This window comes from Colossoma macropomum, unplaced genomic scaffold (genome assembly GCF_904425465.1).
Source record: "Colossoma macropomum unplaced genomic scaffold, Colossoma_macropomum, whole genome shotgun sequence".
Taxonomy (NCBI): domain Eukaryota; kingdom Metazoa; phylum Chordata; class Actinopteri; order Characiformes; family Serrasalmidae; genus Colossoma; species Colossoma macropomum.
Window position 1 is genome coordinate 18,945,918 of NW_023494799.1, and position 27,403 is coordinate 18,973,320.

Here is a 27,403-nt window from a genome sequence, read left to right on the forward strand (position 1 = left end):
GCAAGCTATTGTTGCTGTCTTCACTTATCTGCTAATGTGCTACTTTTGCTTAAGACGTCTCACTGCGAAGAATATTTTAGGCTTTAGGTCAAGTCGTATATCGATTTAAAATATTTGTAAGTATAAATGCACGAAAGAAAGGATTTGCATCACGCTAAAGGAAAATAAAGAGGACGTTTATGAAATGGCGGTAAGTAATATATAACTACGTTTTGTCATCAGAATGTTACTTAGCTACAACTGCTATAGCAAGTCAAGCTAAATCTTATAAGCTGTTGAGTTAATGTATTCAGAATTCGGAATGCTGTGCGATCTTCTGTTGTTGGCCAAATTAGGACTGTGTCGTTATACCATCCAGCACAGTTATATCAGTTGTTACAGGTGTTGCGTCGAATTCCGACTCCCTTTCAGAATGCGCGTGTCACGCAGGCACATGGACCCCACATATTAAACTCGCGATTTCTGTAGTTTGAATGTATAAATAACGGTTAATCTTAAATTACTTAAGACTAAACACCAGAAAAGGACCTAAAGCCAAACAAAGAATCTCACAGTGAGTTTAATTTAATGCGACGAATTTAAGACGTTGGTCGTTGGGGCATCGCTAGGGTGACCAGCCTTTGAGTCATCAAGTTTTATGAGAACATTGCGAACACAGGATACAGCTGTCAGATTTAGTTCCCAAATCTGATACATTTGCACAAGCACACTGACGATGTAATGTGACAGTATTATTCTTTCTCGTCATTATTAGACAGTGAAACTTTAATATCTCTATTAATGATATTTTGGAAATGGCATATACAAACAGTGTGTCCTCAGTTGTCTCTAATTAGCTAGGTGATATCTAGCAAGGACAAGTCTAGAGTGATTTCTGACCTAGGTCATAAACACATGTGCATTGTACTGTGCAAAGAAGAAGTTGAGGGTAGTTCCTCTGGGGTGCAATTTGGGAGTTGGGAGTGTAATTCTGGCTGGTTTCAAAACAGCATTACTAAATTCTGCTGCTTCTAATACCATACTTTTAATTGTGCCAGAATGTCATAATGTTCTCATACTACCTATCTTTATGGCATAATGACATTCAGTTCCCCAAGTGTTGCTCTGATGATTAACATCTTAGTTTAGTTTAGTTTAGTTTAATGTAATAAATTTATCACTGTGACATTCTTTGTTTGGCTTTAGGCCCTGTTCTTATGTTTTCCATGAAGGAAAATTTAAGATTAACACAGAAATCGCAAGTGTAATCTGTGGCATCCCTGTGCATGCGCATACATGCGAAGGGGTGTCGGAATTTTGCACAATTCCAGCAGGAGTTCAAATCTATGGATGCCCGTTTCTGCCATGGGGAGAAGTAGTAGAGTGTGTAATTTAAATAATATTGTAAAATCTTAAAACATACAGAAACATTATTGCAATTATAACAAATAACATGACTGACCTATTTGATCCTGTACCCTGTACCTGGTGCTGTAGTGTGGGATTGTTGATTGGTTTTTGAGAAGCGAAATGCTCCAGCGTTTTGTTCAAGTATCTTTGTAGGTTTGCATAGCAAGCAGTTTTAGTTTGAATCTGCTTACTTTCATTTCTTTTTTTTTTTTTACAACAGAATGAATTAACAAGTAAAAAAATTAATACTAGTAAAGAAATGTAAAAAATGATTTGTAACTTGTTCAGACTTTATTGGTAAGAATTATATGTGAGCATGTGAAAATTAAATTGCCACATGTTAAACTTGAGTTCATAGCAATAAAAATTCTCCCATTAAATTCCAGTCAGGAAAAGCCATGAGTTCATATTAGTGATAACTGAATTCTTACATACTAAAATTGTAAAAGTTGAATTTCAACATGTTCAAATTCTATTTTTCCATGTCATTTCATATTTTTGCTAGTACTAATAACTTTTACTTGTTATAGTTAAATTTCTGCTGTCATGAAAGTGTACATTAAGAGCTAAAATGATTTTCTAACGATGGTTAACAATAGTTTTTTTTAGAGTTGTGGATCCTGTCCTGATCCTGGAGTACCCCTGCCCTGTACGTGTCTTTCCCTTTTTGTAGCTCCTGCAGTTCAACTCAGGAAGGGCTTGCTAATTAGCTGGGCTTACTGAGAAACAGTGAGTCTTACAAACCACCAAAAGACATGAGAGAACTGGGTGATCCCTAAGCATTGAATTTTTTTGGTTGTAGTGTGTGTGGGGGGTGTGTAGTGTGTGTGGGGGGTGTGTGTACTGTATTTTGCAGTACATCATCTAGCTGATGTACTGCAAAATTATGCTCTAACTTATAGCAATGAATAAATGAATACCATGAGCTGTCTAAATTATACAGATTCATACCTTGCGAAATTTGTGTATTGTTGACGATGCTTGTTTGGCAATGTAATAAGTTACAGTTTAAACTACAGATAACATTTTTAGCATCCTTTATGCTACATTATGCAGTATTAGTTGCCAGCTAACTTGAAGCTTAATTCTGTCTAACTCTGGTGGCAATGGCGACAGCATTGCTTTTTAGGGTTCCAAGCACAGAAGGTGTTGGAACCCTATTGTAATTGCTTTTTTGATTTTTTGATTTTTCTTATTATAAGGTGTCCAAACACAAAGTGCAAGAACCTTGTTGTTGCTAGGATTTTTTTGTCACTCCTCTGATCCTTCTTCTTTTTCTTTACTAAAACAAATCATGCAGACCAAACTGTAAGTCGTACAGACATGAAACTTGGTCAATAGGTAGTAGGCCCTCCCGCTACTCAGGTGCATGAGTTCAGCCTCAGCAAGGGTTTAGTCCCTGATTGGCAACTGGCAGCAGGAAGTGGCAACTCCACCATCTGGAAATGGCACATAGTGGCACATGCCACTTTGCGAATGGCACCTGCCGTTAATAACTGGTAACGAGTGGCACTTGCCGCTCATGTTGCTCGATTAGTGGCACTCATAGGTGGCACCTGCTGCTCGGAAATGGTGCGTGCTTCTCAGTACAGGCACGTACCAACAGCTCCTGTCAGTAAAGCAGTGGCTTTAGACAGCGGCTACTCAGCTAGGCTAACTAGCAGCACCATTGGTCATTAGAACCTGGGAAAAGTTATGGTGGAATGTTGACTTAGTCTTTGTACAGATAGTCTATCATTTTGTTATCAGAGTGGAATGAGCCGCTTTAGCCATAGCTGTAAGGTTAGCTTGAATTCGGACTCTTTGCGGACTTTTGTTGTGGCACAGAGGATTAAAGAAAACAGTTTGTGTTACAGACGTGCTCAAACTAATTACTGAATTATTTGTCGTGTTTTGCTAAATCTATATATTGTAAAAAACATTTATCAGTGTCTTTATTAAACAACACGAGAAATGCAGGCTTGTGATCTTGTTTTATTTATTCATTTCTATAATCAACAGTGAACAATGCAAAGTTCTCATACCACCTTTCTGATTATAAGTGGCACCCACTGTTTAAGTGATCTCTATCTGCAGCTCTGACTAGCTTTCACACACACAGACCATTGAGGAGCAAAGTTTTCATTAGCCACGCTGAGAGTATATTGATTATGCACTCTCAGTGTGGCCAGTGTCACTCCTGAGCGGCAGTTGCCGATAGTTGGTGCCGCTGGTGTTTGGTTAGTGCCACTCCTGAGTGGCAGGTGCCGCTGGCTATCCGTTGCAGATGCTAATGAAGAATCATCGCAAATTATACAAATCAATAAACAGAAACAAGATCACAAGCCTGCATTTCTTGTGTGTTGCTTAAAAAAGACGCTGATAAATTGTCTTTACAGCGTTTAGATTTAGCATGAATAACACATCACAAATTCTGTTTCTTTAACTCTCTGTTCAACAACAAAAGCCCGCAAAGAGTCTGTTTTCGAGCTAGCCTTACAGCTATAGTCGCATATGTTAGCCTTTGGCTGAAGTGGCTCATTTCGCTTAGAATCGTCCACCCAACAGCACAGCCAGTGAACCATTATCTGTACAAAGTCTTCAGGTCGGCATAGTGCCACTACCCAAGTGGCATGAGTGGCAACTTGCCATTTTCTACGAGTTATTAACAGCTGGTGCCATTTGCTAAGTGCCAAATTCCAGTATGTGCCATTTCCGGACAGCGGAGTTGCCACTTCCTGCTGCCAGACGCCAGTCAGGGACTGAACCCTCTCTCTTCAGTCTGATGGTGGTGCTATAGCAAAGCGTTAAACATTTTGCTCCATATCTCCTGGACCATATATCATAGAGACAAAATTCTTTTTTTCCCCTGACTACACTTCTTATGCTATATTTAAAAAAAAAAGCCTATATGAGTCAGCTGGTTTCAGAACTAGCTAAGTAATGAACTGGCCTTTTAGAAGACCTGACCATTCTTATTTAGAACTCCTTGAAGTCTTTGCAAACATCAGTAGATGTGTACAAGAGGTGGTCAGCACCTTCCTTGCCTGCAAAACTTTGAACAGTTTACCATCACAGAATCAGCCATCAAATTTCTACAGGCTCAAAACACATTCCTACTTAACCATCTTGATGATCTTGAAAACATCTCGCAGAGCAAATCTGTGCATTGCGAACGTCTCTGAGGAAAGTAAAGAAAAGCCAAAGGAGGTAATGGGAGCAAACATGCTTGACAAACCCAGAGCTCGAGAGAGCGCACTGCTCCCTCAGCCCAAAGCCTGTGCAAGGGAAGCCACAGAGACCATTCATAGTTTCGAGACACCGGAAGCAGCTAATGCGTTCTGTCATCGTCGTGTGGTCAGTTAGGAATGAAGCCATTACTGTGCCACTGGCTGTTAGCCAGGCACAAATTTTGGTTTACCAAGTGTCTGAGTAACTTTTTAACTGTCCATCACTGCTAGTTATGACGGGCCGGCTTTCTGCACTCTGTAACATTGCCGAAGTGTTAACTGTTTGGTGCTTGTCTCAGGGACTGGCATGTTTGCCGTCTCGGGGTTTCAATTCAGACTGCTATTCCCAGACATTTAAGCTTATGGAGCAGGTAGACTTGTTTGCACAATGTGCATGTTCATTGTAATTTACTTGACACATTAACTTCTTAAAGTTTCCACTTTTTTTCACTTTGTTAACATTTGCTTATCTTTAATTCCTGTTATGCAGTTTATGCAAGAAGTGCTTGTTTAGTAGTGTCACTTTTGTTACATGCTAATCTAGCAGAGGCTATTATTTGCGTTTTATTGTCGAGTAACGATGCTCAAGTGACTATTTAGGATGTTCAGGAGTCCCCTTGGACTAGAGTTAGAAAAAGTACTAGAGGATAGTTCATTGATTTGTGCAGCTTATTTGGGGACTTGCTGTTGGCCTGTTGGTTGGGGAGACCAACTTAGGAGAACTTGGTGTGTAATATGTTTACTGCCTTTAACTTGGTTTAGCATTGTTTGTTTTTTTTTTTTTATATTGAGGGGGGATTGATTTTGTAAAGAAGTCATGTGTTCTTATTTAAGAATCACAGTATTGTTGTTAAATAATTTTGGGTACCATTTTTGTTTTATATGTTCATTAGATTGTTTAAATAATTATGGCTGACAATTCAGATGTGAATCGGGCAAAGGGATCAGCAGGCCACTTCATTAGTTGGAATGTTAAAGGTCTCAGTGGATCAGTCAAATGGGCCAGAATATTTGCTCATCTTAAAAAATTAAAAACTCAGATAGCATTTTTACAGGAAACATATTTACGCGCAATTGACCATAACAGACTTAAAAACCCATGGGTTGGACATATCAATCATTCAAGTTGCGATACTAGAGCCAGAAGTACTGCAATACTGATTCATGAAAATATTTAGTTCTCTGCAACTGAAGTAGTCCCCGAACCCCAGCGAAGGTTTATCATATCTGGCTTCCTATTCCAAATTCCTGTTGCCCTCGTGAATGTTTATGCACCTAATTGGGATGACATGAATTTTATCAGTAAGATTATTTCTTTATCACCCAATTTAAATACGCATTGTATAATTTTTGGTGGCAATCTGAACTGTGTGATAGACCCAGTCTTAGATCGTTCAAATTGTAGGGTGTCATACTGCTCCAAGATGGCTCAGTCTCTAGAAGCTTTCATATTACTTTTCACATGTTCACCACTTTTATTCAAGAATATATTATTTTTTCATAGATAAAATCCTTTTCCCTTCAGCTAAGAATATTGAATATTTGGCCATTGTGGAATCAGATCATGCACCCCTCATACTGGACATCTTTTTCTCTCTCTGTCCAGCAGAGCGCACGCCTTGGATGTTTGACACAGCCTTGCACTTTAATATCCAATACAATTGATAACTTCTTGTCAACCAAAAAGATTGGATTTGGTTACACTGTGTACCTTGTGGGAGATGCCCAAGGTGGTAATTAGGGGAGAAATGATATTGTATCTCACTTTATAAAGCAAGGGGTTTGAGCAAAAACCCCTAAAATAATACTCTGATTTATACTCTTCTATTTTCTGAGGACCTCAACCATGATCACTTGTTTTAATAGCTTAATTATGCCTAGTACCAGTCCTGAAGTAAAGGAAACTCTGGACAAAACCTTAGAGCTTAAGGACATTTTGGAATCAATAACAGCAATGCAAAGTGGTAAAGCACCCAGACCAGATAGTTATCCAAATTAATTCTACAAAAAAATTTCAGGTAAATCGGCCACACTTCTTCTTTTAGAAATATTTGAACATTCTCAAAATCAAGGGCTCTAGCCACAAACCCTTACTGAAGCATCTATCACTCTCTTATTGAAACTTGATAAGGACGCATTAGAGTGCAGCTCATACAGATCAATATCACTATTAAATGCAGATGTCAAAATCTTAGCTAAAGTCTTTCTTCTAGGATAGACACCATTATGATGGACTTAATCTCACCAGACTAAACTTTTTTTTTTCTTTTTTTTTTAAATTGCCATTCCTTTACTAATATCAGTGAACTGCTGGGAGTCATCCACTCTTCTGCATCTTTGGAAACACCTGAAATAGTTGTTTCTTTGATGCAGAGAAGGGATTTCATAGAGAGAAATGGGAATATTTATTCAGTGTGCTGAAAAGGTTTAACTTTGGCCCAATGTTGATCTAATGGATTCATTTAGCATACTCATCACCCAAGGCATCAGTAGTCACAAATAAATTGCATGCACAATTTTTTCTACTTAGAAGGGGTATGAGACAAGAGTGCCCTCTTAGTCCCCTTTTCTTCTCTTTAGCCATGGAACCATTGTCTGTCATGCTTAAAACCTTGTGATGTATTTATGGCATTAATAGAAGGGAAATAGAGTTTAAAGTTAGCTTATATGCTGCTAATCTGTTACTATACGTTTCAGATCCTGTTTCATGTATTAAAAACATAGTGGAAATTTTGCACACATTTGGCAGTTTTTCAGGGTACAAGCTGAATTTTTTAAGAGTGAATGTTTTCCTAGAAATCGCCCAGCTCTGCAGATTTTAGACTTGGACTTTTTATCTGAACAAATCAGGCTTCAGATAAAGTCTAGCCTTTGTAAACATAACTTTGTACCTTTAATCAATAAACTGGAACGTAGAGCTGGGCGATATGGCTAAAAATCACGATAAAAAATTTCATGTGGTTCGATATCGATACATATCGTGATAAGTGTCAGATCATTATTTCCTGCAAGTCTGAAGGCTGATTTTTGTTTCTGAGTGGTCAGTTGCTGTTTTAAACTACCTTTTATAGACAACTGTAGTCACGCGTCATTCTGTAGTCCTCGTTATGCCCATATCAGGTACTCTGGGTCTGAGCTCCATTTCTCTATGGCTAGAATGAATAGGGTTTTCGAAAAATCGCCTCTATCGCACCCTGTGTTAAATAAAAATCTTCAGAACCTGATACGTTTTGTCTTGTGAACATTTTTCTTCTGAAAACCACTGTATCCTCTGAATTATGAGGTCGTTAAAGAGCTATAATACTAATATTGCTACATGCAAGCTAAAACTACTGCACATCAATTTGGTGTCACTAAGCTACACAAAACTAAGGTGGGCTGTGCCGGTGCTCTCACGAGCTGTGGTGCCTTATCAAAATGTTCTACTGTAGCGTATATTTACAGGTATACCTGTAAATAAAACGTCTAGGTAGGATATTTTGACAGACTAAAACTCCTTATCAAAAATACTACCTGTGTTAAAACTACGAGGCTGATTTAAGGTTCTTTTTCGCCAAAACTACGAGGCTGATTTAAGGTTCTTTTTTCGCCAGCTTCTTGTTTGAATGTTCCCGTTCCAAATGGTGCAGCAGCTGTGACTAGCTATCACAAACATTAGCAAACGAGACAAAACACTGACCTGTTGGTTCTGTGAAACAGCAAAAATAAGTTAATGTTAATAGATCATATCATATGCCTTTCAGCCCTCCATGAAGCCGGCTGCTTGTTAGATATTTTTTTTTCCAGTTCCACCTTAAGTGGTGCAGCAGTTCAGAATGTGACTGCTGCACCATTTAAGGTTGAACGGGAAAAGTCGAACAAAAAGCTGGCGAATGTCCTGAGAAAATGTCCTCAGAAAAATGTTACCAGCATTAAAATAATAATTAGGATATTCTGATAGCCTAAATCAGTTTATCAGGGGGTGAGCAGTGATATTAAGCTAAGTCTGTACTCGATTAGCCTGGAGTGGAGTGCAGGTACGTTTGTCGGTCTTTTCAAATCAAGCTAAAAGCAAAGATCTATTGTGTTTCAGTGAGCATCAGATGAAGAACAGAGAACTGCAGGGGGACCTGCTGATTTTGTTCTGACTTCATCTGCCCTCAGTCTGTACATGGAAATGTTTACTGCCAAAACCTGCTTAAGGAGGCTGCCAGTCTAATGACGTCAATTCAGTGCGCCGTAGGATTAGCTTACATGTAGCAATATTCATATTTCAACTCTTTAACGACCTCGTAATTCAGAGGATCCATTGGTATTCGAGAGAAGAATGTGCACAGGACAAAACGTATTGGGTTCTGAAGATTTTTATTTAACACAGGGTACGAGGTTAATAACACAGGTTATTTTTCGAAAACCCTGTTCTGGCCATAGAGAAATGGAGCTCAGACCCGGAGTTTCTAATATGGGCATAAGAACATGGCGCCGAATGCAAAATGATGACACGACTACAGTGGTCTATGGTCAGAACATGACAAACACTTGCCAAACAGTGGAACATTTCACAAATTTGTCATGGGATAGTGGGAGAAAGTTTCTGGTGAGCTGGAAAAGCATGGGTGCAATTTTTGTAATATTCATAATTTAAGAAAGAAACAGATTATTTTAGCTGTCTGGTGACGAGTGCTAGGCTGTCTGGGTACAAGTGCTAAACTGTTTCATTTTTCAACAACGTCAGCTTAGTACAAACAGCAAACTTTAGCTGGTTCGGTACGTCAGTGATGGATCACACCCCGTTACTGCCATCACTCCTACCACATCCATATCAGAACATATCACAGTGTTCAAACAACAGCTAGCAGACGTCTGGATTTGTCTATTCTATCGCAGTAGTTTGAGGGGCGAACCGCAATATATCTGATGTTCGCTTTGTAAAAGCATTAACTGCAGAGTGAATCTCTCGCACCAGACAAACAGTGTTGTCCTTTTAGGTACGTTTCAACTGAAATCATTGCTTTTTTTGTCTTGTTTGATCTACAGTAACAAGAATTTACTGTGCTGTGTGAGTGACTTGAGCGCTGCTTCAAGTTAGCCAACTGCTAAAAACAGCTAGCCTGGGAAGCTAGTGTTCTCTCACTCTGAATGCCACACACAGCATCCTCAGTTTACTTTTGTTTAAATCAGGGCTGTAACTAACATGAACCCACTTCTTTCTTTCACTTTTGTTGCTTGAGAATGCACCCATACTAAAATATAACTGTGAGCACTGTGACTGCGCTGTGGTTGTGAGGAGCAGACATGATTTAACGCTGCTAAAGCTTGTTAGGATGTTAGCTAGGAAAGAGGTGAGTTCACTTTAGGACAGTATAGTTACGCCGCTTATCTAGTCACTCACACTTGGTCACAGGAGAACAGATCACTGATTGCTCCACTCAAACGGGGAATATATAACTGCACGTTTCAGACGTTGCTAATGTATATTTGGCCTGATCATGTCAAAAAACTCTTTCCTTGCAGTAGAAAACGTCTTGTCTGTCGCTAGAACATGGAAGTGTGAGAATGTTGTATTATATCGAACATTCTTATAGCTCTATCAATTATCATTATCGTTTTATTGTTCAGCCCTACTGGAACGTCTTACATTTATCTATTGCAGGCAGAATTAACTGCATCAAAATGTATGTGCTGCCCAGATTTTTGTATTTGTAACATTGCCTCCCATTTTTTCTGCCAAAATCTTTTTCTGAACAGTGGACAAAATGATGTTAGTATTTTAGTGGTGTTTCCAAAGAAGTTGGGACACAGTACAAAATATAAATAAAAACAAAAATGCAATGATTTCCAAATCATTTAAATCCTATATTTAATTGAAAATAGTACAAGGACAACATAACATATCAAATGTTGAAAATGTTGAAATGTTACTGTTTTTTTGAAAAATATATGCCCATTTTAAATTTGATGCCAACACATTCCAAACAAGTTGGGGCAGGGCAACAAAAGGCTGGCAATAAAACACCTGATGGTTAATTGGCAACAGGTCAGTAATATGATTGGGTATAAAAAAAGCATCCCAGAGAGGTAAAGATGAGGAGGGGTTCACCATTCTTTGAAAGACTGCACGGGCAAATAGTGCACCAATTCAAGAATAACTTTTCTCAACATAAAATAGCAAAGAATTTTTGCTGTTCATCATCTACCTTACATAACATCATTAAAAGATTCAGAGAATCTGGAGAAATCTCTGTATGCAAGGGACAAGACCAAAAACCAGTATTTGCTGGCGATGATATTTGCGCCCTCAGATGGCACTGCATTAAAAACAGACATGATTCTGCAGTGCAAATCACTGCATGGGCTCAGGAACACTTCTGAAAACTACTGTCTGTGAAAACAGTTAGTCGCTGCATCCATTAATACAAGTAAAAACTCCAAAACGCAAAGAAGAAACCAAATATAAACTGGATCCAGAGATGCTGCCACCTTCTCTGTGCCCAAGCTCATTTAAAATGGAATGAGGGGAAATGGAAAAGGGTGCTGTGGTCCGCCGAAACAACATTTGAAATTCTAAAGACCGCTCAGTTTGTTATCAGTGCACAGTTCAAAAGCCAGTATTCATGATGGTATAGGGGTGTATTAGTGCACATGGCACATCTGTGAAGGCACCATTAATGCTGAATGATATATTCAGGTTTGGAGCAACATATGCTGCCATCCAGATGACATCTTTTTCAAGAAGGGCCTTGTTTATTTCAGCAAGACAATGTAAAACCACATTTTGCACGTATTACAACAACATGGCTCTGTAGAAAAAGAGTCTAAACTGACCTGCCTGCAGTCCAGACCTGTCACCACTGAAAACATTTAGCGCATTATGAAATGAAAAATATGACAAAGGTGACCCTGAACTGTTAAGCAGCTGAAATCCTATATGAAACAAGAATGGGAAAACATTTCACTTTCAAAACTACAGCAATTGGTCTCTGCCCCTGTCCCAACTTTTTTGGAACTTGTTGGTATCAAATTCAAAATGGGCATGTATTAAAAAAAAAAAAAAAATTCTCAGTTTGAACATTTGATGTGTTGTCTGTAGTATTTTCCTTAAAAAACATGATTTACATGATTTGCATATCATTGCATTTTTTTTATTTTTTTATTTTTTTTAACATGTTGCACAGTGTCCCAACCTTTTTGGAAATGGGTTTGTAAATGTGCAACAACTTTAATGATGGGTGAAGGAAGGACGCTGGGGGCAGGTGTGAAGACGGAGAGCTTTTTATTATTTACACAAAAATGCAAAAACCATTCGGCTTTTCAGCCCACGGATTAATTAAGACAAGACGCTCGCTGGGACTTTTCAGTCCTTTTTCTTTCTTTCTTTCTTGTTCAGTTCAGCTCAGCTCAGCTCAGTTTAGTTTAGCTCGGCTCAGCTCTGCTCTCACGCCTTCATTGGTCTCCTTCTCTCTCTCCTTCTCTCTCATCTCTACTGAGGGAAGAGATGACTATAAGTAGGCTGGCAGAAACAAGGCACAGGTGAACATCATCAGCTACTTAGCCCGCTGGTTCAGCCCGACCGGCTTCTCCATCTTGTATTCGATGCTCGGCCACGCCCCCTTCTCCACAAAATGTTTTATTAAAGTTCTATACATTCAGTTGGGCTCAAATAATCTGTAAATTTGACAGCAGTGTCTAAGTTATTTACCCATTTTTGTTATGCTACTAATTATTTAAAAAACACACATTTCGAAATAGTCCTACAGTTCACACCCAACTCAAAGCTGACATTTTTGACATGTTTGTTTATATATATATTTATAATTGCATATCATTGCATTCCATTTTCCAGACTTAGTGGAATAAATGAACAATTTATAACAATTACAGAACAATTTGGACCAATTACTTTTGCTTCTTCTAGTGACTGAATAAAATACTGCAGTATTTTATAATTTAGTGATAATGAATTTAAAAATAAATTTGCCTGACTTCCTGTTTAATTTAGAAACATACATAAATTTGGAAAGTTTTAAGTCTTTATGAGGCGTGTTGTTTGAAACCATTATTGTTTTCTTACTTTAATGTTAGAGAGATGATATTTTCATTTATTAGTACTAGACTGAGGCTGAGACCGATTCAAGACAAATTTCAAAAGCTTCCCCAGATGGTTATGTACGTGCATATAAAATTTGGTCACAGTCAGGATATTACTGAGGATTTATGGCCCCTTGTGTCAGAATAAGCCAGACCAAACTGATTGATATCTTGCAGTCATACTGTGCTTAAAAAACACATTTTTTTAAATAAGTATTGACCTTGAGACTTAACCAGTAGTTTAAAGACCAAGTTTGAGACAATGCAATAAAAATCCAGGGAGGAGTATGAAAAAACGTTTCTAACTTAGATGATCTATTGGAAAACAATAAGGCATGTTAAAAGACTTGTCTGGCTCAATGGAATACAAAACATTCAGAAACTTTCTGTGCCACAAGAAAAATATAGTAAAGCTTATAAATATTGGCAAACGTGAAGTTGACTATTTGCAGTTACCGCTGAAGCTTCTTCTGGTGGCTGGAGAATACATAGCCATTCCTGATTCTGTGACCAAGATATGTTCAAGACAGATTGCCATATTTCCTGTGCAATTTTAGAATACACAAATAAATGCAGAGTTTTAGGTCTTAATGAGATGTGCAGTTTGAAACCATTATCTTTTCTATGTTTCAATTACAGAAAGAATTCTGGCATTTTAATAAATTTGCACTAGATTAAGCATTGTAGGGGCCTATGGAGACCAATTTAAAGGAAACTTTGCATGCTTCAGGCAATGGTTTTGTATAATCTTTCTAAGTTTGTTTATAATCAGTGAAAGACTGTTGGGTTTGTAGCCCCATATGTCAGGAAAAGCTAGGCTGAACAGTTTGATTGATGTCTTGTGGCCATTCTGTACATTAAAGTCAATGTTTTGATGATTATTTACCTACACACTTCAGAGATTGTTGTAACAACAAATTTAAGACAATTTGATTAAAATCTGCAGACTAGTTCAAAAAGCTATTTTTTAAAACTTTTGCAGAAATTGCAATTGCAGAAAAAAAATTAATCTTTGAAAAAATGCCAGTATCAGTGTAAGGCATAACATGATGTAATTGAATAGCCACCTCACGGCTAATTGGGGTCAAACTTGATGGGCTAATAGAGATTGCCTATTTGGACTAGTTATCCAGTTTTTGTGATGATTGCCCATTGCTAAGCCCTTCAAATGCCTGTTGAAAGTTTATTGGCTAATGGTGACCATATTTGTCCAACTATTGGATTGTCCTTAGTATCTCAGTTATAGAGTAGCCCAATGATACAGCATGCAAGGTTTCAGCTCAGTTGGCCAAGTGGTTGCTGAGAAGTAGTTTTTTGGATTTTATAGCACCCGCTGTTGAATAATTGGTGTCAATCTTGGTGGGCTTCCTCAGCATCATGTATTTGACCTATAAGAGTCATGAGAATTGGCCAAAGTGGTTCCGATCTGTAGCCATTTTTATGAATTAAGCTAAATCCCGAAGGGCTTAATTGGCACCTGGCAGACTTATTGTTTACAAATATTATTATTATTTTTTTAAAATAATTCTTGACCTTAAAACTCCCATGAACAATTTGAGACCAGTATTGTGTAAATATCTTGGAAAAACCTCAGACTAATAGCAAAATATTAATGTCGCATAATTTGTCAGTTCTGATGCAAAATATGGGGGCGCAGCTAAATAGACCCAGAGGGCATTTATATGGAATTACCCACAGATTAAGTAGAAGCAAGAGTTTTGTATGTAGGCTTCACTGGGTACATTTCCTTTAGCTGAGTAGTTGGGGGGAAAACTACACCTATCCTCCCATTTTGGTGTTTGGATGACTTACGGTGTCTTCTTCCCAGTTTTAGGGCCGAAAAAGAATAAGAAGAAATATAGCTCCAAGCTGTCATCATAGGGGTTCAAGCAAGTCACAAGCTTCATAGGCCACATAGCCAACATAGCCCACACCATCCACATTTACAATTACAAAAGCTTTTACTGTTTAATAATCTATTTTTGAGAAAATCTTGTGACTTTCCAGAGCCGAGCTGAGATTCAAACCCCTCAGATTTAAAGGCAGGCAGTGTGCCAGTGAGTCACTAAGCTTGTAATGCTACAATAACTTTGAGACAACATGAATGTTTGTGGCAAAAGTTTGACACATTTGATATTCTGCAGATGGCCACTTCCGGCTATATTTAGGGTCCAAACACACAGTAGATAGGACCCTACTGGAATTGAACAGGTTTTTCTTATTATTCTAATTCTGCCCAATCAGCTTAAGGTGGGGGTGCTATAGTACAAGCGAACACATTTGGCCTTGTAACTCCTAAACCCCTTTAGCTCTGCCTACTTATATTTTTTGCTAATTAGCATAATAATTAGCTTAAAAATTAGCTTTCTCAAGACTGTGAACCTCAATAATTATCAAAAACTTATTGACTTCTGTAAGCAATATGGCTGCTATATGCCATAGACGCTGTTCATGAAAATCACGAATATCATCAAATATATCTTATACGTTTTTATTTATGGTCAGATAACTGGTCTCAGATAATGCAGTACATTGTTCCAAACACCTTGCAATAAATAGCATTTTTGCAATTGTTAATTATTTCAAAACTGGGCTTTTCAAATTAGTCTCTGTGTTTTTCGTTTTTTTTTCTTTTAAGGATTTTTTTTTTTTTTAAGGATTGTTTTGCAGTCTTCAGATAAACAGTCAGTGTCATGTGGTTCAGTTCTTTGTCCTGAATAACTTTGCCATTCTGTCATACAGCTATGTCAGAGATTGGGCTTCTTGTCTGGTATTTTGATACCAGGACTACAGCTTATTATACCAAGGTCAAAAGGTCAGTCTGTGCAAAACTCGAAAACACCCTTGTTTAGTGACCCTGGTCAATAATCATAACATATGGAGATCTTTTGACAACTACTGAATCCCTTTCATTCAAAAATGTTCCTTATGGCTCCTTGCATTGGACTTTGTCATGTATGTCAAAGGGCTAAACTTTGAGAACAGTTTTGCAGAACATTTTGTCAGAAATTGCGCCATTTATCATGTATTTTTGGCTTCTGAGACAAAAGCTCTTTTCCACATTACACAAAGCTCAGTAAGAATCTGTTATCACGTGGATGATGGACTATCTGTCTGGACGACCTCAGTATGTGTGACTGCAGGGCTGTGTCTCAGACAAGGCAGTGTCCAGTGTTGGGGCACCCCTGGGGACTGTATTAGCCTCATTCTTGTTCAACCTGTACACCTCTGACTTCAGGTACAATACAGTCATGTCGTTTGCAAAAATTCTCTGATGACATAGCCATTGTGGGGTATAATGGACAGGAGGAAGAATACAGGAAGCTGGAGAAGGACTTTGTTGACTAAGCTGAACCAGCTGCAGCTAAACATTAGTAAAACTAAGAAGATGGTGCTGGACTGCTTTGTCCCCACCATTGATGGAGTACTCGTGGGGTGGGGACCTACAGTTATCTGGATGTGCACTTGGATAACAAACTGGGCTGGAACTGTAACACGCTGTGTACAAGAAAGGCCAAAGCTGCTTGTACTTCCTGGGGAGACTGAGATCTTTTGGTGTGTGCACGAAGCTCTTATGGACATTCTACCAGTCTGTTGTAGCCAGTGCTTTATTCTGTGCTGTGCAGCAGCATTAACAAAAGTGCCCTGAGCAAATTAAACAAACTTATTAGGAAGGCTGGCTCTGTTGTAGAAGTCAAGCTGGACTCTTTGGAGGTTGTGGCAGAACAAAGGACTCTCAACAAGCTGTTAGCCATCTTGGACAATACCTCACACCCCCTCCATGCTACGCTGGAAAAACAGAGAAGCACATTCAGTGGCAGACTGATACAACTGCGCTGTGTTAAAGGGTGCCATGTAAGATCTTTCTTACCCACTGCTATATGGTTCTGCAACGAGTCTCCTTACTGGAGAGACGGTACTGATCTCCTGCTGCCTGAACTGTGCTGAACCACATCACTCACCTCTCTTGTTAATACAAACTGTGCAATATATCATAACCTACTACTGTAATAATACTTACTATGCACGTTAGACTATAAACACTGCTGCTACTCCTAGTTATGTTTATAATCTTGTTGTAACTACCTTATACCACTTAGTGCAATACTTGCTCTCATATAAATACAACTAATCTGTTTTATATCCTATGTAAATATACAATAGATATACTGATACTCTTATAGTTTAATTTGTCTGTTTTTCTGTTTCTGCCTAACTTATGTCTGTTTTTATTCTTATTTTTATTTCTGCCTAATATATGTAAGTTTGTGTGCAATTACATGTTTTGCTATTGTTACACTGCAACTCGATAAAGATTGATCTATCTATCTATCTATCTAAATTTGAACTTTAACATACATCAAGTTTAAAGACCACTGCTCAGCCTTTATGTCAATGAAAGCCTTTTGGTAAATCTTTCTCCGAAATTAAGACCCAAACTGCATTAGGCCTTGGTAGGCCTCACTGCCCCTAACAGAATGAGGTCTGTTTGTGCTCACTGGTGCTTACAACCTTGAACTGCCACTTGCAGCTATATATATAGGGGTCCAACCACTGTAGGTTGATGGAACACTATTGCTTTTGCTAGGATTTTTTTCTTATTATTAGGGGTTCAAGCATTGTAGGTGCATGGAACCTTATTGCTTTCATTTCCTTTTTTATTCTTCTTTTTTTGCCCTAAAACTGTTGGGGAGCAGACATTCTGAGGTATCCAAACATCAAAGTTGGAGGGTAGGTGTACAAGCCCCCATGAGCAAGCCAATGACGGCAGTGGCAAGGAAAAACTCCCTAAAAGCAAGAGGAAGAAACCTTGACAGGAACCAAGACTCAGAAGGGGAACCCATCCTCCTCTGGTCGACACCGGATAGCAAACAGTATTAGTATAAAATATCAGGATTGGATTGACCATTTTCTTGAAATTTTAGAGTCTTATACCCAACATGACTGACGTACTAAGTTTGACGTCAGTTTTCAATTGGGACACTATAATATCCAAAAACTGTTTCTCAGCAACCGCTTATCTGATTGAGCTGAAACCAATGCATCTTTGGGCTACTTTATAAGTGAGGGGTTAAGGACCGCTCAGTCATTGGACAGATATGGCCGCCACTTGCTAAAAAGCTTTCAACAGGCATTTAGAGGACTAAGCATTGGCCAATCATCACAAAAACAGAAGTAAACAATAGACTTGGACTGTATAGACTGAATTTTGTATATAATTGCGCTTTGCGTGAACTTATTGGGAGTGTCAGAGGAAAAATGCACTTAGTATATTAAATGCTACTGTGGATATGTGAATGGTTGTACACGTGGTGAGAGAGATGTATATTACGCCGCCCCGACCTTAAAAGGTGTTTGTGAGAGCATTCCCCATTGGAAAACCTATATGCTAACTTTATATTTCTGAAGCTCCATTCAATAAAGGGTTCAATCGCCTGGGTGCTTGTTACATTGTCGTGGCCCATACAGGGACAAATTTTGGCTATAATATTTTCTTGTGAGCCCACTTCAGCGCATTTCATGTGCATTTTCAACTTGTGTTTTCCTTATTTACTCAGTTTGGCTGTATCGTGAGGTTAGTAGTATATTGCACTTGAGAAGTTTGTTTAGCTCATTCTAGGCTATTTAAACATTTCTAGCTTAACTCCTGGAGTTTGTTTAGAGGTAAACAAAAACATCAGTAACATGCACAACATTTACATATTTCAGTCAAACATATATTTGTACCTTCATTCACCTGTACACCCAGGATACCTCTGGCCCTCCTTTTCACAAAATAGGGTGGTTGAAGAGCGAGATAGGCTACCTCAGCATGTAACCCAGAGGCAGCCACATGGAGATATCACTAAGATTTCTAGCCTGCTTGAACAGTTGTATTTGGATGATCCTAAAGCATCATTAGCATAACATGAACATGTTATGACTTGAACTTGCTGACTTTTTGGCCTCTTTGGAGTGATCAGGTGCTGATGGGAACACTCAATGCATTACTACAGGGTCAGCCCAAAGTTGGTGGCAGGCCAAAAAAGCAAAATCCAAAACTGACCCATGTTTAAAACAGCTTTTTTGAAGCCTTTTTAGACGACGATTACACTACAGAAACTGAGGATCAGCTCCATGCCATGGGGCAAGCCCCAAACCAGTGACTGAGAGATTTGCTTAAAAGCACTTTGCTTAAACTGGCATCCAGAGATGTCAGACGAGGAAATGGTGAGAAGGATCCTCAATGGTTGTAATCTTTGGCTGGCTAGTGGATTGAGGCATAGTCACATCAGTTGATCAGCTTGTTAAGACTGGATGAATGATAGAGAGAGATTGTGTTTTCTCAAAAGCTACTGGAGCAAAATGTCCGTTCTGGAGAACGCCAAATCAAGAAACCACCAAAAAGGTGGGGTAAAGCATTTTGGTGATGATCTCGCCTCAGTGCAGATCCGTTGAGCCAGTGGGGATGCTGTGTTGGACACTGGCAACACATACATGCTTATTCAGGAGAGCTTGTGAAAACAGATTGCCAAGGAAAATATTTTGCTGTGCTCTGACAATCAGGCCTTTATTATGGCAGATGGGCAAGAGAGCAAAGCAGTTGGCAAATTTCCTCTAGTTCTCAAGCTCAATGATGTGTGAAAGTTGATGTGTATGTCCCGAAAGATGACAGGCTGCTTGGCATAGACTTTCTGATCATCAGCAAAATGTCCCCTCAGCCTCACCTTGGCAAATACACAACGCCAAATGGAAAGTCCCATCAGTTCTTGGCAAAATCAAGAACGGCGCTCAGCTGGACCAACATGGGGGTTAGAATTAATTTTTATATGGCCATGTGAGGACTGAACTGCAAGAAGGCATCTTTATTAACTCTTAACCAGAGGTGGTCCACAGGCTTGACTGGGAGGTGGGGTCCACAAAGATGGTCAAACCCTGCGTTATCAACGTGCATGAGATCCCTGTAAGGAGAGGAGTTTATCGGACTTCCATCCAAAAACAGGACATCATCAGAGAACCCGTCCAAAGGATGTTGAAAGGTGACATATTCAGATCATGGGCTTTTCATGTGCTGCTGCTGTGGTTTTAGTTCCAAAGCCGGATAATTCATTCAGTTTTTGTGTGGACTACCGTAGTCTAAATTCCAAGACGTTTAATGATACCTACCCTATGCCCCTAGTGCACGATATCCTGGAGTCAATGTAGGGTGCTGCCTACTTTAGCATACTATATTTGTACAGTGGCTACTGACAGATAGGTATGGATGAAGAAAGCAAGTTGAAGACAGCCATCATCACCCTGCAAGGATTATACCATTTTAAAGCTATGCCCTTTGGCCTCAAGAACACTGCTGCCACATTTCAGGTGTTGATGGAACATGTGTTAGAAGAGCTGAAGGAGAAGGTGTGCTTTGTTTACATCAATGACATTATTGTCTTCTCATAGACTCCAGATCAGCCCCTCCAACATTTGGATGCGGTCTTCAACAAATAACAGACACAAATCACCTTCCTGGGACATGTAGTTTTAGGTCGGGGATGGAAGTAGACCTTGAAAAGGTGGCAGCCATTTGCAGGTACCCAACTCCAACTGATATCAAGTGCCTTCAGAGATTCTTATCAAAATTCACTGTGCACTTATCAAGAGCTCTGTGAAAAGTGCACAATGAATTTTGATTTAATTTCTTTTTATCTTAATAGCATCAATAATAACTTATTTATCCATGAAAAAGGGGCAATTCATGGGCAGATCGGCTGTGTTCATTACTCACCATACTCTCTCTCCCTTATTACTTTGAACTTGTGGAACCTTGACACCTAGTTGGTAAACGGGATCGCCGAGTTCCAATATTGACTCTCTTTGCCAGCGTACAGACTGAATTTTGTATATAATTGTTCTCAGCTTTGCAGAGACTTATTGGGAGTTTTTTTTTTGGGGGGGAGGGATACACTTGTAAAAAGTATATAAAATGCTGCTGTTGATGTATGAAAGGTTGAATGTGTGGTTAGCTTGATGGAGAGAGATATATTACGCTGCCCGACCTTAAAAGGTGTCTGTAAAGGCATTCCCAGTGGGAACCCTATGTTGTCGCTGTCCAAAGAAAACAATATCTCCATTTTGTTGTTTTTTTTTCTACAACACCACACCACACACCACCTGTCCTTTATGTTGTATAAAGATTTTATGATGAATGGACCAATAGAAATGCTCCAAAATCACTTGGAATAATTATTTTTTACATTGTTATATTAAAAGGTATATTAAAAGGATTTTGCCTTCTCCTGTAAAGTTACTGTTTTGGAGATACCTGTTTTCCTTTGGACAGTGACAATATGCTAACTTCATATCTTTACAGCTCCTTTCTTTAAAGGGTTAAATTTTCCAGGTGGTTGTTACACCCTTTCCCTGTGGTATTGGTTTTCTCTAAAAGGTAAAGAATGAAATGGGTTCGCAGCAGCAGGTACAGACGCACACAGTCCTCTGTGCACTTCAATGCTAAATGGTTGATAAACAGTGTGCTGCTGAAGTGGTTAGTAGAGCATCAGTCCTTTTTTCAAACGAGTGAAAAATAGAGCTGTTACCAGGGTTTCATGTGTGGCTTTAACTGCTGTATGTGTGTTTTTTTGTTGTCTGTGTGTGTTGTGTTGAGTGTGTGATATATGTAGTTTGTTTGTGGTATCCGTGTTTAGTGTTGAGTGTGTGTGTGTTGTGTGTTCTGTTGAGTCTGTGGTAAGGGGTTTGTAAAATGTGTGTGTGGTGTGGGGCATGTTAATTGTGTTGTGTGTTGTGTGATTGTGTGGGGTGTGTGTGGTGTGGGCTGTGTTAATTTTAGTGCTACCTTACCTGGAGTTCCTCCTTAAATTCAGTGCAATCTTGATAATAGTGCTACCTTAAATGCAGTGTCACCTTAAATTCGTTGCCACCTTAATTTTAGGGCTACTTTAAATGCAGTTCTACCTTAATTTCTGTGCCACCTTAAATTTAGTGCTATGTTAATTGCAATGCCACCTTAAATGTAGTTCCACCTTAAATTCAGTGCCACCTTAATTTTAGGGCTACCTTAAAGGGAGTTCCACCTTAAATTCTGGACCTCCTTAAATTTAGTTCCACCTTAAATGGAGTTGCCCCTTAAATGCTGTGCGTCCTTAAGTTTCGTGCTATGTTAATTGTAGTTCCACTTTAAATTCAGTGCGACCTTAATTTTAGTGCAACCTTAAATGCAGTTCCATCTTAAATTCTGTGCCACCTTCAATTCAGTGCCACCTTCAGTTCTCTGACACCTTAATTTTAGTGCTACCTTAAATGGAGTTCCACCTCAAATGCTGTCATCTTAAATTTAGTGCAGTGGTAATGTTATTGCTGTGCATTAGGCTGTAAGCATGTGAGCCTGTGTGTACTGTGTATGAGTGTCTGTGTGAGAGATGTGCTTTGTGACATCATTTGTGGTAGTTAGATTTGAATGTCCCAAACATTCTGCCATTCAATGTGGAAAAAATATTTGATTTTAGAAAAACAGTATGTCAGATCACTTAGAAAAGCACAAGCACACTCTTCAGGTATGGAACTCCATTTAAGGTGTCACTGATTTTAAGGTGGAACTGCAGGACGGGAAAAATTGAAAAAGCCAGCTAATTGCGTTAAATGGTGGAAGACTGTTAAAGGTTGTTAAAGTGTTGCTAAAATGCTAGGCGGTTGCTACGGTATCAAAGGTGGATGGTAATGTGTTGCTAGGTGTTCCACCTTAAATTCAAGGCTAATGCTATAGTGCTATTTTAAATGAAGTTCTACCTTAAATTCTGTACCACTTTAATTTAGTGCCACCATGAATGGAGTTTCACCATATATTTAGTTCTACATTAAATGCATTAAATTAACTGCCACCTTAAATTTAGTGCTATTTTAAATACAGTTCCACCTCAAATTCAGTACCACCTTAAAAGCATTTCCACCTTAAATTCATTATTTCTGCTGTTATTGCTGTGCATTAGGCTGTAAGCATGTGAGTCTGTGTGTACTGTGAATGAGTGTCTGTGTGAGAGATGTGCATTGTGACATCACTTGTGGCAGTTTGAGTGTTCTCAACATTTGGCCGTTCATTTTTTTCATTGGGGAAAAATTTTGTTTTTAAACAATGTTTTTGCACAAACTATACATCGGATAGGTCCAAAAAACAAAACTATTATCTCCAAAAAGCACAAGCACGCTTCCTGTATATGAGGAACGTTGGTGCAAAATTTGGTGGTTGTATGTCAAAAACTGTGACCGTGAAAAGTTTACAAAATTTGAGCATATAGTAATAAGAAGATGATGATTATGAAGCACAATAAGTAGGCTTTTCCAAGCCAAATTAATAATAATAATAATAATAATAAGAAGAAGAAAAAGATTACAAAGAACAGTAAGTTGATTTTTTTTTAAGCCAGCTTAGTAAGAAGATTACAAAGAACAATAATTTGGATTTTTCAAGCCAACTTGATAAGACGATTACAAAGAACAGTGAGTTGGCTTTTTCAGCAGTCCTCAGATTTTCAGTGATGTTAAGGTCTGGGGACTAGGAGGGCCATGGCGTTAGTTTGTTGATTTTGAGATGTGTTTAGGATCGTTATCTTGTTGTAGAAGCCATGCTCTTTCGTCTTCAGCTTGCTTTTTTTATGGTGTAATATTTGCCGTTAGAATTTGCTTGTATTTAATTGAATCTATTTTTCCGAATGTTCCCTGTGCCACTGTCTGCAACACAAGCCCAAAGTATGTTCAATCCCCCCCCCCATGCAGTTGGATAGGTATTCTTTTTAAGAAATTCACCAAATATACCTTTGCCCATTGCACTCAATGTTCTATTTTAACTTTGTTAGTCCACAGGACTTGTTTCCAAAAAGCATCAGGCTTGTTTAGATGTTCCTTGCAGACTTCTTATGCTGAATTTTGTGGTGAAGATGCAGGAAAGGTTTTCTTTTGATGATTCTTTCAGAAAAGTCATAATTTTGCAGGTGTATCTGCACAGTAGAACAGTTAAATCTTCCTGAAGGTATTTTTGCAGTGAAATGGGGGTTTTGATTTGTCTTTCTAGCAGTCCTACAAGCAGTTCTCAAGTATTCTTGGTCTTCCAGACCTCAATTTGACCTTGCCGGCTGCATGGCTGCTGATTCATAAAGGAGTGTTCATAAACCTTTGAACCTTGCATCACTTGTCCTTTCTTGATGGTGATTGTGAACAAGCCATAGCCCTATCAAGCTAATTAAGGCCTGAGACCTTGGTAAAAGTTATGAGAGCTCAAATCTCTTGGGGTGCCCGAACTTTTGCATAGTGCTCCTTTCCCTTTTTTCACTCTAAAATTGTACAAAATAAAATTAATGTGCTAATCTTGCTTAAAATGTTGCAAAGAACGTCACACCTTTAACTTGGTGCCTTTTGGAGATCAGTTTACCATCTACTCACTCAACTATTCACAGTAACGGAAATTTTGATTGGGGTGCCCAAACTTTTGCATGCCACTGTATCCATGCAGTTTTGATACAAGACAAATCACAAAGACCAAGGTGCAACTGACAAGACCGCAACAATAACCTTACTGACACCACTCATAAACCTGTCAGATGCATTATAGTTTGACCTGCACTAGTTTTTTCATTATTTTGAGAAAAGTAAAAATTATGCAAGATTTAGTTATTTTTAGATGATGATGTGATTATGTTCAGAAAGAGCATAATTATGACTTGTCAGCTTATTGTCTTTCCCATTACGTAAACGGGCTTCCATATAAACTATACCAAATATTCTGCAGAAAATTGCTGTTTTGTTTAGAAAAATATTATGTCACATAACGGAAATGCATTCATACACTCTGATCTTATGTGGTGCTCTTGCAACATTAATTTCTTGGACGAATTGTCACTTCTCAGCCTAAAGGTAAGATTGGAACCAAAGGCAAGAAACAAATCCATGAGGAAAATGAGGCCACTCTGAAGTTCTACACCAGAGTCATACTAGGAGCCAATGTAAGCCACTCTTTGATGTCCTTCTCACTCTGTTCCTTGGTATTTTGTTCCTTACTTTGCTTTTGTCACGTCTCAAATTTCAGACTATATATGCAGCTGTGAATCTGCTTTTGTACGACACTTCGTTTTGGACATGGGTAAGTGCAGTATGTTTGAATTAAGGGCCTATGCTTGTGGTCAGGCCCGGATCATCCAATGGGTTTTATGGGCACGTGCCCAGGGGCAAACAACTAGGGGGCCCCCGTAAGCAGTCATGAGAAAATCTAAACAGCTGCTTTGACTCACAGTGGAAACTTTACTAGCAGCACAGCAGAAAAATTAACTTATTTGTCACTGTTACGGCTGATCATAATCCTGACACTCTCCACGTCTTTCCTCAGTGTGTGTTTAAATTTTTCTCTAATCACTGTTCCTCTATTTGACATTACTTTGATAGCTTTCAGTTTTTTTTGCAGCAACTTCGTGTTCCTGTGAACATAGTTTGAATTTGAAGCTCCAGATATATATAAGATTGGGCTGGGGATATGTAAAAGCGAGACTTCAACAGAGTAGAGGATGATCATTTGCAAAGCCAAATATAAAATGTCAGCCACCCACTTTAAAGAATAAAGTTGTATCATCCTTGTTGGCACTGATCTGCAAATTGTCATCAGAGTTCAGACATGGAAATGTTTTTCTTTTTATGCCTGCTGTGGCAGTACGCTTTAGCTAGGATGCTTGACAATTAGGGTTTTTAAATTTGCTGCTTCCTTTCATTTTTTATGTATGTTTCAGCGGTCTGATTTTCATTTGTCATCTTGACTGAGCTAAGTTTGCTTGTTAAGAGTGGAGTCATGCTTTGTTGGGAAATATTCTATGGGTTTGTGTTGTTTCTGGGTTTATGTTCGTCTGTGTTCTCATTAATATGTGCGAAATAGTGTGGTGCTGCACAGGCTTATGTTTATGTTGCTTATGTTACTTGCTGTGATATCATAAAAAGTCCACCCAAGGTAGCCAGGTAGGGATCCACCAAATATTTGTGTCCAGGGGCTAATAACTTGATGATCCAGGCCTGCCTATGTTTTCTCTTATTAGTAAGGTTATGATTATTAATAATACACTAATGGCAGCTTAGTATTAGGAATGTAACATTTACATTGATTGAGTGCTGCATCGATTCTAAAAGCTACAATTTGATTCTGTCAATTCAGTATACCTTAATCTCTATCCTTATAAGTCGTAGATGCTAATGGCCTTAATTAACTGGTATTAGATGAGGGCTTGAGCCAAACTCTGTAGATCTCAAAGAGCAGAGTTCAGGCTGGTTTTGGTAAGGTTTATGGTGAACTCAAATAGAAATGAAAAATATCTTTACTGTTTATATTGATCATATAGAGCATATGTTACTGTGAAAATTTTTCACAGTATATTTTAGCATTTGAAATTTGCTGATTTGTATAGTGGAGAAGATTACATTCCTAGTTATTGTGTAAAGAGAAAAAATCTTTCTATGATGAATATTTGTTTGTTTTTTTTTCCTGCTTATTGAACAAAGATGATAGTATTGTCAAAAAACATAATGTTAATCTGTCTGCCTCTTGATGAATTGCTCTCTTTGTGAACTGGTGTTTTTTTTTTTTTTGTTTGTTTTTTTTCCCCCAGCTCCTCCTGTTGTTTGCATTGGTAGTCTACATTGGCAGCTACAGGTCCATGGCAGCCATGGCTAAACCAGTATTTGCTGGCGATGGTAGTTTACTAGATGGAGGAATAGATCTCAACATGGAGCAGGGCATGGCGGAGTAAGTGCCATTTTGCTTTCATGTTCTTTCATGTTATCTCAAGGACCAGATACCTATCAAAATTACTCTGTCCAATGACTTAAACACTAATGTTCATTGTAAATATTTAGATATTTATCATGGTCTAAGCAATTTATTTGTATTTACATGCAGGCACCTTAAAGATGCCATTTTGCTAACAGCTATAGTTCAGGTCCTCAGCACCCTCTCTTCCTACTTTTGGTACCTCTGGCTGTTGGTAAGACCCACATTTAGCAATTTAGTGTTTTCTCTCAGAAATACATTTTTCTTTTTTAAAATTGTCACTTCTCTCTTCATCAGGCTCCTGCACGGGCTTTGCAGTTATTGTGGGTGAACTTCCTTGGTCCCTGGTTTTCCTCAGAGTCATCTGCACCTCTAGAGGAGGCAAATGAGAAGAAGCAGAGACGACAGGAGAGACGGCAGATGAAGCGATTCTAGCTGTTCTCCTTCTTTTCATTTTTATATCTTGGGTATCGAGATAAACAGAATGCAAAGTTTAAGTTATTCTTAAGAGTCGTTTTTGTGTTAAAATAATACAGGCATTGATACCATTTCTTTTTTACTTGTCCAGTGTCTCCTTGCCATCTCAATTTGCTCCCGTTGATTTTCTTCCACCACCAGTCTATTACTCAGGGTTCAACCCATTATTGTGGACTATCATTAAAAAATTTTACGCACTTAAAAAGGACTCTTACAAGTCTTAAACACGCTCACATGTTGGTTAGCTACTACACCCTACGCCTTCTGGCTGCTAGGTGGTATTATCTAGAAAGGAAACAGAAAAAAACGTAATACCTATAGTTATGAGGTATTCTGCAGTACTTTTATTACCAAATTAATCTATATTCTGAGAAGATGTGTGCTAATGACAGAATGGCTTAGTGTCCTTTTGCAAGTGAGGGAATGGGTATGAGGTAACAATACTTCATCTTCTGTGATAATAAAATACCATTCGTTTTGGCCA

The 27,403-nt window shown here is 38.6% G+C and overlaps 1 protein-coding gene across 3 annotated transcripts; it reads left to right on the forward strand.

The window, feature by feature from the left end:
- On the forward strand, positions 1 to 27,403 carry tmem208 (transmembrane protein 208). 3 transcript variants are annotated; one of them, XM_036586394.1, is made up of 6 exons: positions 2 to 190; positions 24,545 to 24,640; positions 24,724 to 24,777; positions 26,282 to 26,418; positions 26,572 to 26,656; positions 26,740 to 27,403. In XM_036586394.1, the coding sequence occupies exons 1-6, from the start codon at positions 185 to 187 to the stop codon at positions 26,875 to 26,877; spliced, it is 516 nt and encodes a 171-aa protein (XP_036442287.1). In that variant the 5' UTR covers positions 2 to 184; the 3' UTR covers positions 26,878 to 27,403. The 3 variants fall into 3 exon arrangements, with proteins under 3 accessions (XP_036442288.1, XP_036442287.1, XP_036442289.1); XM_036586395.1 differs by lacking the exon at positions 24,724 to 24,777 and having other exon boundaries at positions 1 to 190; positions 26,740 to 26,997; XM_036586396.1 differs by lacking the exons at positions 24,545 to 24,640; positions 24,724 to 24,777 and having other exon boundaries at positions 26,740 to 26,997.